The sequence below is a fragment of the Lampris incognitus genome, chromosome 8, assembly GCF_029633865.1.
Source record: "Lampris incognitus isolate fLamInc1 chromosome 8, fLamInc1.hap2, whole genome shotgun sequence".
Classification (NCBI taxonomy): domain Eukaryota; kingdom Metazoa; phylum Chordata; class Actinopteri; order Lampriformes; family Lampridae; genus Lampris; species Lampris incognitus.
In genome coordinates, this window is record NC_079218.1 from 27,908,584 (window position 1) to 27,924,876 (window position 16,293).

At 47.8% G+C, this 16,293-nt stretch overlaps 1 protein-coding gene across 1 annotated transcript; it reads left to right on the plus strand.

Annotated features, from left to right (window-relative positions):
* The first annotated feature begins 3,171 nt into the window (after window positions 1-3,171).
* Window positions 3,172-4,242, plus strand: gja2 (gap junction protein, alpha 2). The gene has a single exon (XM_056285420.1). The coding sequence runs from the start codon at window positions 3,172-3,174 to the stop codon at window positions 4,240-4,242; it is 1,071 nt and encodes a 356-aa protein (XP_056141395.1).
* The last annotated feature ends 12,051 nt before the right edge of the window (window positions 4,243-16,293 follow it).

The following is a 16,293-nucleotide window of genomic DNA, read 5'->3' on the forward strand; positions in this document are numbered from 1 at the left end:
AGAGTCTGGGTGTCATCCTGGCTAGCACATTATCTTTTGAAGCCCACATCAACAATGTTACTCAGTCTGCATACTTCCACCTACGCAATATTAATCATCTTCGGCTGTCACTTACACCTAAAAGCACAGCCATACTCACTCACACCCTGGTTACATCCCGTATTGACTACTGTAATTCTATCCTCTTTGGTCTTCCCCTCAAGTGTCTTCATAAGCTTAATTGGTCCAGAATTCAGCTGCCCGTATCATTACCAGAACTCCTTCCACAGATCATATCACTCCTGTTCTTCAGCAACTCCATTGGCTCCCTGTTAAATACCATATTGACTTCAAGATCCTGCTCCTCACCTTTAAGGCCCTTATTAACTTAGCTCCTTCATAGCTACACGCCCTCCCGCACTCTCAGATCCTCTTCTGCTCTCCAACTCACTACACCATCGGCCTGCTTGAATAGCATGGGGTCTAGAGCCTTCAGTCATTCTGCCCCCCACAAGAAATTCAGAACATTGACCCTCTTTCAACCTTCAAATCCCATCTCAAAATGTACCTTTTCTTGCTTGTTTTTTTTACTGTGTTCTATAAGGTGTCATTGAGTGCTCTGAAAGGCGCCCACAAATAAGATGTATTATTATTATCATTATATATCTCTGGATTAAAGTTAATTTGATTCTATATTTTTAATAAATCCCTCTTTGACAGATTTTGTTGTACAGGATATGGAGGCTTAAAATGGGTTGCACCAATAGCTTGGTTTGCTCCGTCCCATGGATATCACCTGTTTGATTTGCAACCACTGCAACGATATTCCTGTCAGTCTATCAACAATCACTTTGGAGATGTTAATTAATCTTCAACACAGCAGAAAGGATAGGGTATAAACTTCATGAAGCTCTTCAACACAATCAAAAGCCATATTACAAAACTGTTGAACAGCATAAGTATGACAGAAAAGCTCCTCCCTTCAAAGTGAATTATATTTAGAGCAGTGGCATGTACGACTAAAATCCATTCTCGTTGGACTATTTAGCTGTCAGTCAATTGTAAGCACACTCTACTTCACAGTGGGCTTCATAATGCTCTTCAAGAGGGAATGTTTTCATTTTTGCCCACCGGAACATGTGTACAGTGGTTTTAGACAGAGGTTCTAGCAGGGGTAGCCTAAATTGTAAATCACATGTCAGAACAAGGGACAGCAGTAAATTGGATCTTAGACCAAGTATTTAAAAGCTATTCATCTCTGGTCCAAAAGGACATTGCATTTATGTTGACTGAAGAACTGTCTTAACTCACCAAAAAAAAACACCAAAAGAAAAGCAGCCTATATCTGGATCAGCACTGTTTTAGGAGATCAACATTATCAGGTAGGTCTTTCTAGATGCTTATCCTTAACTATGAATGATAAATTTATTTATTCAGAGGAAAATCTAAAAATACAGGGGGATAGTGTTGTATTAATGGTGTAGCCACTGAACAGTTTAGCTGTTGTCTACTCTAATTTGGAAAGCGATACACCACAGTCAGTATATGATGGAAAACAAGATATAGGGTTAACATACGGGTAGAAAATGAAAATGATTGAGGGTCCTTAGCTAACCTTTAAGATGGTCCCACAAAATCCAAATTAGGTAATGACTGTCAATTTCTGAACCTGGTCACTAGAGGACTAGAGAATATTTGGCTAGAGGACCAATCCAACGATTATTTAAGTTTATATACTTGCCATCGGGTGCAGCAGATTTCATTGCAAATAAACTCGGCATGGGGGGATAGGCGAGCTGCTTATTGCCTTGTCACAAGATCTACATCTACTTTGTTTGGTAGTACATAAGTATCCTTACCCGCCCCAGGGCTTTCTTCCACACAGAATCAACTGTAGCCAGCTATCAGGAGTATGTCATGCCTTTCGGTAACAATACAATGAATTCTCACTGTCTCAATGGGTAATTCTCCTTAAATTGAATCCGGATTTGCTCTGCTAAGTTATAACAGTCTCTCTTTGAAAGTAGTCATGAAAATGTTCTTCCTTCTGACTGACAGTGAATGGGTGTGTCACGGGTCGATGGTATGATGGTGAAGGGGAAAAGAAATAATTCTACAGATAACTGGATAGCTTTAGAATTATTTTGTTTTGGCGTGACATGCTTATTATAACACAATGGCATGAAACTGCGGACTGCGAGTTTAAACTTGAGATTTTCAGATTTAAGATGAACAGCTGGAGCACTTCATTCCATTTTTGTAATGATCTCCTTGTAGTGGTTATGGGGATACATAATTCCCCTTATTGAGCTAGTAGGAACTTTGTTTACAGCTGCTGTTTTCTCGGTTCGTGTTTACAGTGATACACTTCCGCTGCGCGGGTTTTTGTTGCAGTTGTAATGGTGAAGGAATAAATGGTGCACGTTGTGTAGCCGAAAGAGAAAGTTGTCACGACTCCTGATTGAGTTCCTCTACATCCTAGTATTTAATGGTGGCATTTAATTGTTTGAATAAATGTATTTATTTTCACTACACAGAAAAGACAATCTTACCCTGCAATGACGTCTGGATTTTTAAATCCCAAAATTGTCACCAGACTATCCAGTGTCCTACTTTCAAGATATCCTTCCAGCTTTCTTGTATTAACCGTTGATATCTAGGAGAATTCACATATGCCCCCATTTAGTAGCACTACATTTTCTGTTGGACATGGGTCGGGTAAAGGCAACTAAGCACATAAAGGTCTGAATTATGACATCATTATGTCTCACATTACTGCAATAGGGCTTGAAGAATGAAAAAAATACCTCAAATGCAAATTTCTACCAATTTTCAGAGTGAATTCTAAGACAGTGTTTCTCTTTCAAATAATATGCTCAGGTGGATTAATAGTGTAAATAACATGCAATATGAAAATTAGACAAACTTCCCACATAGCCTTAAGGAAGTATACTTTATTTAGACAAATAAGAACAACTTTTTTTAATGAATAAGATGGCAACTTTATTATTGAATATATGGAGAACAATTTTGGTTTCAGCTTTCTCACATACCTTCATTTTCGGTCCAATGCAAATATTGCCCACATCAATTAACACCCATTTACAGACATTTTTTTCTTTCTTTTACTCTGCAGCCACCTCTGCTGGGTTTCCCTGTAAAACTGTCACCAGACAGTACATGTAAACCACAATGGGAGACTGGAGTTCGCTGGGGAAACTGCTGGAAAGTGCCCAGGAACACTCCACTGTTGTGGGCAAAGTTTGGTTGACGGTGCTGTTTATCTTTCGCATCCTGGTGCTCGGAACCGCTGCTGAGAAGGTTTGGGGGGACGAACAGTCCAGCTTTATGTGTGACACCAAGCAGCCCGGTTGTCAAAATGTCTGCTATGACAAGACCTTCCCCATTTCTCACATTCGCTTCTGGGTAATGCAGATCATCTTTGTCTCCACTCCCACACTCATTTACTTGGGCCACATACTTCATCTGGTGCGCATGGAGGAAAAGGTGAAGCAGAAGGAGGAGGAGCTCGCCACCCAGAATGAAAAATTGCCCATCATCAAGGCCAAGAAGTTGGCCATCAAAGATGACAAGGGCCACGTGCGCTTGCAAGGGGTGCTGCTGCGAACCTATGTCTTCAACATCATCTTCAAAACACTGTTTGAGATGGGTTTCATCGTAGCTCAGTACTTTCTATATGGATTTGAACTTAAGCCAATGTACACCTGCGACCGCTCACCTTGTCCCAATGTGGTCAACTGCTATATCTCAAGGCCCACAGAGAAGACCATCTTCATCCTCTTCATGCTAGTGGTCGCCTGTCTCTCTTTATTGCTCAACCTGGTGGAGATGTATCATCTGGGCTTCACAAAATGCCATCAGGGACTCCGTTACAAACGGTCACATGATGCAAATGTGGCCTCCAAGACCCCAAGTGAGCCTGTCATGCCCTTTGTCTCAAACTACAGCTACTTCAGCAGTCACGCTGCAGACCTTGAACCTTTGCACTCTCAAATTACACACTCGAATTACAGCATGACAGAGCCAAACTCAGCTTACAACCCATACAACAGCAGAGCAGTTCACGAACAGAACAGAGACAACCTAGCTGTGGAGAGAAAAGGCCGACCAGGGGGAGACGATGTAAAGGAGAAGAAAAGCTCCAGTCCTGTCTTTGAGCTACCTCTTGAAAACCAACGTCGAAACAGTCAGTCAAGCAAGCACAGCAATAACAAGACCAGGCTTGATGACCTGAAAGTCTAGGGACCTCATGTTTTCATCACAGACCCAGAGGACAAAAAAGGAATGACAAAGAAGACAAACTGAAGTAACTTCATGGGTTGACTAAAGATACGGTTTTCTTGTCATTTACAAGTATTTTACTTGACTATAGAAATCACTCTAAAATTGTGGTAATGAATAGTAGACATGTAAAAGCAGAGTGCATAATGTACTATCATTTATGAGGGCTGTATAATGCTAATCCCACCTAGCTTGGTAAGAGCAAGCTGGATTCATATCAGTTAATTACTCTGGGTTGTTAATAACGTTTTACAGGAATCAAAAACAATTTGGGGCAGACTGAGTATGCGAAACGTTTGGGAGATATAACCAAGAAAAATAGTAGAGGGTTTTGTCAACCTTTTACTGATCTGTTGTAGGTAAGAGTCTTATGTCAATATAAAAAGGCTTCCTCAGGTGTCACATGCAAAGAAATTAAAAGAGGAAATAATGTCAAACAACCGACTCCTACAGCTTTATTTTCCAGGTCATAGCAGAATCGAAGGCCTTGCACTAGTTCACAGCGCAAATCGATCTAAATCGTGGCCTATACTTTTTGTTAATTTCGGGACATGCTGCGCTGGCGGTAATCCGCACAATGGAGGCACAGTTGTAAAAGGGTTGGATTAGAAGGCATAAATTATCAGCAGGAGTGGTAAGGACTGTCTTCAATTGTGGCCAATCAAATCAACTCCTCCCATTCCATTTAAAAGCAGCGCGCTTGCTGTCATGGTGAACAGCCAATTTCGTAATGGATGGCGGAAGTCCAGACCGGCTAAGGCAGAGAAGCTTCTCCCATGAGGAAACTGATGTCCTTGTTCGGGAGGTGCAGAGTCGCCAAGTACGGATACAACAGATATTAAAACCAATTCCAATGTGATATCAGACAACACGCAAACATTATCATTTAACAGGCTACCACGTATCTTCATTCTCACCAGCGTCTCTCTTCCCTGTGCATTCTATGAACACAGGGAGAGAGCTTAAATAGTTGTGATCACGATTTAATTAGCCCCAGGCAGTCAGTTCGTTCTTTGAGGTTGAATGAGGTTAACTGAAATCCCCATCACCATGTTGTTTTCCATGCATAATGATGCACATCGACGGTTTTATGTTGGAAGAAAATAGTACACATGCAGATATTTTGTTTTGTGATTAAAACGTGTAGGAAAGTAGTCAGTTAAATTATTCACGCAACAGGCCAACATGACATACACAAAAGTGGTGTGTGTGATTTTTGGAGGTGCACCTCCACCTAAAGCCCAGAAACTACCACACAATGCCTGCGTCTGCGCTAAAATGTGGTCCGACCAGGAGAAGACGCAGGTGTAATACTTGGTTTTATTTGACACCAAACTACTGCACCACCTGATTTTTGACTGAAACACCCTCTACTGCGCCCCCACGCCTATTTTGCTGCAAGCGATGTCATGATGAGCCAGGAAATTAGCAAACACGCCCAGGTGAGAGAAAAACCACCTTGTGCCCAACAAAATTGTAAGTCTGCATTAGCACTACTGCCAGCCTTGCACCATCCACAGAGACCCCTTACACCCATACTTGACGAACATTGTTTCCATACAATTTTGCCTCAATATGTTGCCGTGTACCTCCTCTACAGGGTTAAAAGTAACAACAATTATTTTAGTCTTGTCATAGAGATAGTACAGCTGTAGTGCTCTACTGGCATTTCTGTCTTTCATGTAAAAATGTCTCAAAATATATCACATGCTGAGAATAGATGCATTCTCTGGTTGGTTCAGATCAAACATTGTTGTTTTAAGATTTAGCAACTCGTATGTTGAGAAAAGTGTCACACCTTTCCAAATAGAGACAAAGGAAGTAAAATCACCAGACCTCAGATTGACTTTCTGACTATGACTTTGGTTTTCACATGACAGATGATGTCCATGTAAACTTCCAGTAATTCATCTAATTTTGTGGTCGTCTACCAGGGGCGGAGCCAAATGTTGCAAACATTCAGAGCTTAGCCTGGGCCCCAAGCCTGGGGGCAAGCTCCCCCATGGATATTTTTTCCCCCATTTACGGCAGCTATATGCACAATTTTTCAAGCCATTTGAGAGAATCGAATGCCTAAAAATCTGTACATCGTTTGGGAAAAAACACGATAGCTGCCAAGGAGAGAAAAATCATCCCGTAGAGCCTACATCCTATTTTGTATCTAATTGTTCTCCACCTGTCTTCATCATTGCAAAATCATAACACAGCAGATGTAAAGGATGACTAATTTTCACTCCTGCCACCTAAAAGCAGGCAAAAATTGTTTGATGTTACCATTTTTAAATTACATACCATAGGTAGGGTCGGAATTGGATGTAAACAGCATTACTAATCTTGAAACCCTTTTTTTAAAAATATACATACATAATATGATGGAGTAGAGTTCACAGGATGAATGTTTAGTTGACAAATCTGCTACATTTGAATCTATACCATAATAATCTGGGCAGCTCTAATTGCAATCAAGGATCCCAAACAACGCCAAGTAAATGTGATCTTCAATACTCTGATTTGAATATTAGGTCAACAGAAGAACATTTACTCAAATTATCTAATATTTCTTTACGAAGGGCTACTAATGTCTTGTATTACTAGTTACATTTATTCATATATTGTATCAAAACATTCAAAATTATATCCAAACCAGCTGAGTAAGTTATTTTGTGTAACCAGCTATCAAATATATCGAAAACTCACATTTTGTGCCAAAAACATCTTGAACTCATCAGACATCACATCAGTGTCAATTATTGTGTCAAAAATTGGAGTCATAATTCAGTCAAACCTGAACACACAGACATGACACATTTTTAGATTCAGTTTGATTTACACTTTCCAAGAGTACAATTATGTCCAATGTCCATTGCAAATATGTCCAACCGCAGGCTGTAGAGGGGTAGCACCTTACCTCAGCAAGGGCCCTTTGGCTCAGGACAATGTCCCTACCGATAGATCTGGTTCTCCTGCATGCCTGTATGATACTTCCCATGGTGCCCAGTCCAGCCAACAGATTGGAATAGGAGAAGGGAACTCTGATTTCACATCCACCCATTGCCTTGTGGGTTCATACCTCTTTAGGCAAAGGCTAGGAGAAGGAAACACTGACAACAAAACCACCCACTGCCTTGTGGGTTGATGCCTCTTTAGGCAAAGGCTGTCACAGCCCCTCGCCCTTGACACCTGCTGACCTCTCCCTCACCCCGACACACCTGCTGGCCATCAAGCAATCACCCCCTCTCCCTTGAAACCTGCTCACCCCTCCTTCACCCCGGCACACCTGCTGGCCATCAAGCAATCACCCCCTCTCCCTTGACACCTGCTGACCCCTCCTTCACACCTGCTGGCCATCAAGCAATCACCCCCTCTCCCTTGACACCTGCTGACCCCTCCTTCACCCCGGCACACCTGCTGGCCATCAAGCAATCGCCCTCACCCTTAAGAAGCCTCCACTGTGGACCAGTCTTCGCTGGAACGTAGCCATTCATGGTTTGTTGCCTAAAGGTTATTGCACGTCCAGTCCCAGTCCTAGCCTGCATCTCTGATGTTCATAGTTTTTGCATTTTTGCCTGCCTGTCTGATTTTTTGCTCTCTGCTCTTCAGCACTTCAGCCTGCCAGTCTACCTGCCACTGAGCCAACTCGTGCTCTACCCCTGGGATCGGCCACTTCAATAAAGACTTGATTTCTTCCCTTACCTGGTTGTCCCGTCTGCTTTTGGGTTTTTCCAGATACGTGACAGTACGTTCCAACCACTATGGACCCAGCAGACCATTCCACCACAGACCTGGCCACGGTCTGCCAGGCTGTAGCCAACCAGGAATCGGTCCTCGGCCAGCACAGCCAGGTGCTACAGGGGATAACTGACGCCCTCCGTGAGCGAAGCTCAAAGATCTCCGGAATCCAGACCCAACTTAGTGCCTCCACTAGCCCGGGACCCACCCCTCCAGCTCCGCCACCCTCAGCGCCATGAACTTCGGCTAAGGAACGATGGGTTGCCCCACCCGATAAGTATGATGGAGATTTTGGACTTTGTCGCCCTTTTTTGATGCAGTGTGAGATTGTGTTTAACCAGCAGCCCCAGTCATATTCCACGGATGGAGCCAAAGTCGCTTACATCATGGGTCTTCTCCAGGGAAGCACTCTGGATTGGGCTACAGCAGTGTGGGAGATGCGGGCCTCCACTTCCTCATCCTACGCTGAGTTAACCACTGCTTTTCGCCAGGTTTTTGATCATCCCGTGCAGGAAAAGGATGCTTCAAAAAGACTGATCTCTCTCCGCCAGGGTTCTTGCAGCGTCGCTGACTACTCAGTTGAGTTCCGTATGCTATCAGCGGACAGCGGATGGAACGAGTCCCTCCAGGCCGGGTTTTCCAACGGTCTAAGTGAATCCATAAAGGACGAATTGGTTTCCTACCCCGAGCCTGGAGAGTTGGAGGAATTGGTTACCCTGGCCATTTGTGTGGACAACCGTCTCCGGGAGCGGAGGACAGAGAGGACGCGCCGCTTTCCTGGTCACAACCACTTACCACGGGCCACACCTCCAAACTCTGGGGGCCGAGCTCACTCGACTGAAGCTGACGTCCTCCGAGAAAGCCCAAGGCGTGATTCTTCCCCAGCTTCGGAGCCGATGCAACTCAGCCGCTTACGTCTCAACCCGGAAGAGCGTCGATGCCGCATCACCGAGAACAGCTGCTTGTATTGTGGTCAGCCTGGTCACTTTCTCGCCTCCTGCCCTCACCGTCCGTCAAAATAGCAGGCTCACGAGGGAGGGGGAGGATTCTCGCGAGCCCAACTGTCTGCCCTCTGTCTCCTCGTCCACGTACCCAGTTGCAAGCTACCATCAGTTTTAAAGGTCAGTCCACTAAACTTTTGGCTTTAATTGACTCTGGAGCTGATGAAAGCTTTTTGGATGCAAGTGTTGTGAAGCAGTTAGGTCTTGCCACTGTGAGTCTGGACCAGCCTCTGGAAGCTAATGCCCTGGATGGATGTCTCCTGGCCCGGATAACCTCTAAGACCGAGCCTGTGCGCCTCCTGTTGTCGGGAAACCATCAAGAGGAGTTAAGTTTTTTTTGTTATCAATTCTCCATTTGTTCCCATTATACTCGGTCATCCCTGGCTGGTTAAGCATAGTCCCCATATTGATTGGTCATCGGCCAGAATTTCAAGTTGGAGTCCCGTCTGTCATGCCATATGCCTACAGTCTGTTCTGCCTCAGTCTGTCCCCTGTCAGGTGTCAAGCCCCGAGACCTCTGACCTATCACTGGTGCCTCCAGAGATGAATGGAAAACTGTCTTCAACACCCCCCTGGGGCATTTTGAATATCTGGTGATGCCATTTGGTCTCACTAATGCCCCAGCTGTCTTCCAGAGTCTGGTCAATGACATCCTACGTGACATGTTGGATCGTTTTTGTTTACATGGATGATATCCTGATTTTTTCCAGAGACCTGTCAGAGCATGTCATGCACATCCGCCAAGTCCTTCAATGGCTTCTGGAGAACCGCCTTTTCGTAAAAGCAGAGAAGTGCGAATTCCATGCTCCTTCAGTCACCTTCCTGGGCTACATCATGGCCGACGGGCAGGTGAGAATGGACCCCGCCAAGGTCAGAGCGGTTCTTGAGTGGCCAAGCCCGACCAGCCGTAAGCAGCTTCAGAGGTTCCTCGGTTTTGCCAACTTCTACAGACAGTTCATCCGCAATTACAGCTGTGTTGCGGCCCCCCTAACTGCTCTTGCCTCCACCTCCAGAAAGTTCCTGTGGACCCCTGTAGCAGAGGCAGCTTGCCAAGCCCTCAAGCACCGCTTCACCACAGCTCCTATCCTCATACAGCCAGACCCAACCAAACAGTTCGTTGTAGAAGTGGACGCCTCTGAGATTGGGGTGGGGGCAGTCCTTTCTCAGCGATCCAGTGAGGATGGCAAGACACACCCCTGTGCCTTCCTGTCTCACCATCTCTCCCTAGCTGAAAGGAACTATGATGTGGGGAATTGTGAGCTCCTGGCGGTGAAATTGGCACTGGAGGAATGGCAACATTTTCTGGAGGAGTCTGAGCTTCCTTTTATAGTGTTGACTGACCATAAGAACCTGGAATACATCCAATCAGCAAAGCGACTCAACGCGTGCCAAGCCAGGTGGGCGCTGTTTTTTGGTCGTTTTAATTTTTCTTTGACGTACAGACCTGGCTCCAGGAATGCCAAGCCCGATGCTCTGTCTCATGTGCATGAGAAGGAGTCTGAGCCCAAGCTCCAACCTGACACCATCATTCCCTCTACCTGTGTGGTTGCGGCTGCGGCTGTCACCTGGAACATTGAAAGGGAGGTTATGGCGGCACAACAGACTCAGCCCGACCCAGGTAACGGTCCCCCTGGGCGCTTGTTTGTTCCAGATGCTGTTAAATCTAGTGTGTTGCAGTGGGCTCACTCTTCCAAACTTACCTGCCATCCTGGAGTAACCCGTACCCTAGCCTTCCTCCGTAGGCGGTTCTGGTGGCCTTCCATGACGGAGGATACTGGGTCTTTTGTTTCTGCCTGTCCTATTTGTGCCCAGAATAAGCCCTCCACTCGGGCCAGTGCCGGTCTGCTGCGCCCCCCGCCTGCTCCACACCGTCCCTGGTCGCATCTGTCCTTGGATTTCGTCTCTGGTCTGTCCGCCTCCGACGGTAACACTGATGTACTGACTGTTGTTGATCGCTTCAGTAAATTTGTTAATTTTTTGCCCTTGTCTAAACTGCCTTCGGCCCGAGAGACTGCGGATCTGCTGGTCAGGGAGGTTTTCCGGGTCCACGGTCTTCCCCGTGATATAGTGTCTGACCGTGGTCCCCAGTTCACTTCTGCTGTCTGGAAGGCTTTCTGCTCTGCCATCGGTGCCACCGTCAGCCTGTCATGGGGGTTCCATCTTCAGACCAATGGCCAGGCCGAGAGGGCCAACCAGGTATTGGAGCCTGTTGTCTGGTGTCTGCCAACCCATCCTCTTGGTCCTCACAACTTCCCTGGGTAGAATATGCCCATAACACCTTGACATCGTCTGCTACTGGGTTGTCCCCTTTTCAATGCCTTTACGGCTATCAGCCTCCCCTTTTTTCCTTCTCGAGAGGTAGACATTCCGGTTCCGTCTGTCCAGGCCCATGTCCGTCGGTGCTGTCGGACCGGGCGGCGAGCCCGTGCTGCACTGCTCAGGGCCTCCAGCCGTTACCAGCGCTTGGCGGATCGTCATCGCACCCCTGCTCCGGACTACTCCCCCAGTGACCAGGTATGGCTCTCTACCAAGGACCTACCCTTGAAATCGGACGATAGAAAACTGTCCCCTAGGTATATTGGTCCCTTTTCCCTTGTCAAAATCATTAACTCCTCTGTGGTCCGTCTGAAGCTGCCGTGCACTCTCCGGGTCCATCCTTCCTTCCATGTGTCCTGCCTCAAACCTGTCTCTACCAGCCCTCTAGTTCCTCCGGCCCCCCCGCCCCCACCTCATCTTATGATCAACGATCATCCTGCTTACACTGTTCATCGTCTCCTGGACTCTCGTTGCCGCGGTTGCGGCCTGCAGTATCTCGTTGACTGGGAGGGATATGGCCTGGAGGAAAGGTGTTGGGTCCCTCATCGCCTTGTCCTGGACGCGAACCTCGTCCGGGACTTCCACAGGACGCACCCTGACGGGCCTGTTGGGTCGCCCGGTGGCGCCCCTCGGAGGAAGGGTACTGTCACAGCCCCTCGTCCTTGACACCTGCTGACCCCTCCTTCACCCCGGCACACCTGCTGGCCATCAAGCAATCACCCCCTCTCCCTTGAAACCTGCTCACCCCTCCTTCACCCCGGCACACCTGCTGGCCATCAAGCAATCACCCCCTCTCCCTTGACACCTGCTGACCCCTCCTTCACACCTGCTGACCATCAAGCAATCACCCCCTCTCCCTTGACACCTGCTGACCCCTCCTTCACCCCGGCACACCTGCTGGCCATCAAGCAATCGCCCTCACCCTTAAGAAGCCTCCACTGTGGACCAGTCTTCGCTGGAACGTAGCCATTCATGGTTTGCTGTCTAAAGGTTACTGCACGTCCAGTCCCAGTCCTAGCCTGCATCTCTGATGTTCATAGTTTTTGCATTTTTGCCTGTCTGATTTTTTTGCTCTCTGCTCTTCAGGACTTCAGCCTGCCAGTCTACCTGCCACTGAGCCAACTCGTGCTCTACCCCTGGGATCGGCCACTTCAATAAAGACTTGATTTCTTCCCTTACCTGGTTGCCCCGTCTGCTTTTGGGTTTTTCCAGATACGTGACAAAGGCTAGGAGAAGGAAACACTGATAACAAAACCACCTGCTGCCTTGTGGGTTGATGCCTGTTTAGGCAAAGGCTAAAAGAAGGTAACTCTGAATTCAAATCCTCGGGCACAGTCAACCCAACTGTCAGTACCCAGAAAGGGTAAACCAGGGGTAAACCATTCTCCGGTTACTGCACGGCGGCTGCCCACTGCTCCTAGCTACACAGCTAGGATGGGTTAAACGCAGAAAGTGAATTTCATTGTATGCATGTGCGACGCCCACAATATGTGTGGTCACATGTAATGTATGTTGTTATGCTGTTTATTTATTTTCTTTGGTTATATCATTATTAAATTAATAATATACGTATGATTCCACTGTGAGCCATTATGGCAATAATACTCCCTTTTCTGTAATACAGGGGCTGGTAAGGTTTCAACCTCGCCAGGAGGTGGCAGTGTGGTGCTTTTGTTCCCCCCCAAGGACTGACGGACCTTCGCGGTTTCCTTACAATGCTGAGGAACGCTGAACCAGGAAACACTGCATTGCCTAATTATTTCTTTTTATCCTGTTTAACAGGTTTGTAACGGTTCAATATTACCGATTTTGTAAGAGTGATTATTGTGTAAATATATTTTTGGGAGGAGATAAATTTCTGTCATGTAACCTAACGTGAATATGGCTAGTAGCTAGCTCGCGGTGGGAGATCCAGATATTTTATATAGCCTTGACTCCAGTACATTTCCCCTTTTGATTTATACGGTTTTATTATTCTTTTTGTGTATATTGCATTGAGTTGTGTAAGGAAAACGGTTTAGCTAATCTGAAGCTCCGACGTTCATATAGCCTATCTATGCTATGGGTGCTAGTTAACGTTAGCTAGGAAAAGTGCTCCAGTGATTTTACGTTGGTTTTAGGTCACGCGGGGACCAATGACAGTTCAGTCACTAGATGACTATATAGTAGGCTAGTTAATGCCTGATGCTTATGTTACTCATTTGTAAGGATAATGAATGAACCTGCTACTACATGTAATATGCTTGATTGATGATTTATTGATTTATTGAAATAAAGAGGACATATTCAATAGAATATGATGAATACTAATAAACAATGCTGAGGAACGCTGAACCAGGAAACACTGCATTGCCTAATTATTTCTTTTTATCCTGTTTAACAGGAATACTTATCTGTATACATGTTCTCAAGCCAGAGAAGTGTAACACATGTACAAATGACAAATAAAGTGTTGTAGTGACCTACTTGCAGGTTACATATTCACCAGGCGGGCAACAGACGGTTCCTTTAAGACAGTGGGCGGGGGATAGCAAAGGGTATTGTGGGTAGACACGAGGCTGAGGTTTAGCAGAATGAACTGCTGACTTAGTTGTTGCAGGAAATAAACGACCCCACGGCTGTGTGGTCAAAAGGAGAAGTGGTCTCATCTCCTTTCTTTCATCCTCCACATTGGTGACCCCGACGTGAGCCATGGAGAACGCAGCTACCAGTGCAGCGGCAGTGGCTAACGCCATCTGGCTCAAACTGCCCGACTTCCGGGAAATGGCTGCGGCAGCATGGTTCGCTCACATCGAAGCCCAGTTCGCGATTAGGAACATCACCGTGGATGAGACCAGGTACCACTACGTCGTTGCGGCACTCGGAACATCTACGGCGTCATGGATATTGGGCCTGCTGCAAGCCCCACCGCCCGTGGATAAGTACAGTACGATTAAAAGACACTTGCTGCAGGTTTTTGAGCTAGCAGAGATGGAGCGGGCGGACTGGTTGTTTTCACTGCAAGGCTTGGGAGATGGCAAGCCATCGGAGCTAATGGACAAGATGCTCAGTATGCTGGGTTCGTGTGACCCCGCCTTCCTTTTCAGCCAGCTGTTCCTCCGTCAGCTCCCCTCGCACGCCCGTGCTGCCTTGGCCAGCTCCAAGTTGTCCACCACCAGCAACTGTCGGGAGTTGGCCGCGGAGACTGACAGGATTTTTCTCACCAGCCAGCAGCAGTGTGTGACCGCTCTGCTGCCTGCCCACGCTCTTCCACCACCGCCGGTTGAGGCTGCGGGCATCGCCGCGGTAGCAGTTTCTCGTCGGCAGCAGGACTCAGGGGGACTGTGCTTCTACCATGCTAGGTTTGGAACCAAAGCCAAGCAATGCCGTGCACCATGCACTTTCAGCAGGGTGGGAAAAGCCAGGGCCGGTGCTCAGTAGTAGCCCTGAGCGTTGGCCAAGAAGGCAGGCTGCTGTTTATTCAGGACACCATCTCTAGCCGGCGGTTGCTAGTTGATTCAGGCATGCAGCGGTGCATCCTGCCTGCGACACCAATGGACGCGATGGCCGGCAGATTCGGACCCCTATGGATGCTGCTAATGGCATCCCCATGTTCAGCAGTCGCCAAGCATGGAGTGGAACACTACATAACCACCACGGGCCCCCCAGTGTATGCCCGTGCACGGCGCCTCGACCCAGCCAAGCTCGCCATCGCCAAGGAGGAGTTTGCCAACATGGAGCGCCTCAGCATCGTGCGCCGCTCCGACAGTCCATGGGCCTCCCCCCTGCATATGGTCACAAAGGCTAATGATGGCTGGCACCCATGTGGTGATTATCGCCGCCTCAACAACGCCACGACGTCAGACTGCTACCCCATCCTGCACATCCAGGACTTCTCCGTGCACTTGGCGGGGGCGGTCATCTTCTCCAAGGTGGACCTCGTGCACGGATACCACCAGGTGCCGGTCCGCCCGCAGAATGTGCCGAAGATGGCCGTAATTACGCTGTTTGGCCTGTTCGAGTTCCTGAGGATGCCGTTTGTGCTAAAGGGGGCTGCACAGATCTTTCAGCGGCTCTTGGACTCTGTGCAGCGAGATATGCCGTTCCTGTTTGTTCACCTGGACGACATTCTCATGGCCAGTACGTCCGCAGCGGAGCACCTGGTCCACCTCCGGCAGCTGTTCGAACGGCTCAGCCAGCATGGGCTCATCATCAACCCGGCAAAGTGCCAGTTGGGCCTGCCAACCATTGATTTCCTCGGGCACCAGATTACAAAGGACGGACCAACCCCCCTCCCTGACAAGGTGGACGCCGTCGCCAAGTTCCCACGCCCGAACACAGTGAAGCCCCTGCAGGAGTTCCTGGGCATGGTGAACTTTTACAACCAGTCCCAGTGGACTGGTTGGAAGAGAGAAACCGGGCGTTTGAGGATGCTCAGGCTGTGCTGGCTGACGCCGCGTTGTTGATGCACCCATCGTCAACTGCCCAGTAGCACTCCCCACAGACGCCTGACATTACGCCGTGGGGGCAATGTATGAGCAATGGGTGGGCGGAGCCTGGCAGCCGCTCGCTTTTTTCAGCCGCCAGCTGCGCAGCAGTGAGACGAAGTTCATCACCTTAGACTGGGAACTTTTTGGCCTGTTTCTCGCTATCAGTTCCTGCTGGAAGGCCATTGGTTCTCTGTGTTTGTTGACCATAAGCTGCTGACATTCACCATGGCCAAAGCTACTGAGCCGTGGTCTGGGTGCCAGCAGCGCCAGCTCTCTTACATCTCGGAGTTCACCACTGACATCCGGCACGTTGCCGGCAAAGACAACTTCGTCGCCGACTGCCTCTCCCAGGCGATGTTGGGGGCCAGCAACTTGGAACTCGACTACGCAGCCATGGCTGCAGACCAGGCTGCTGACACAGAAGCACAGGCCTGCAGATGAAGGATGTGGTGTTCGATGACGCTGGGGCAACGCTTCTCTGTGACATCGCCACGGGT

Bases quoted from the DNA above. Each gene is read 5' to 3' on its own strand.
- gja2 (XM_056285420.1), top strand. From the start codon at position 3,172: ATGGGAGACTGGAGTTCGCTGGGGAAACTGCTGGAAAGTGCCCAGGAA.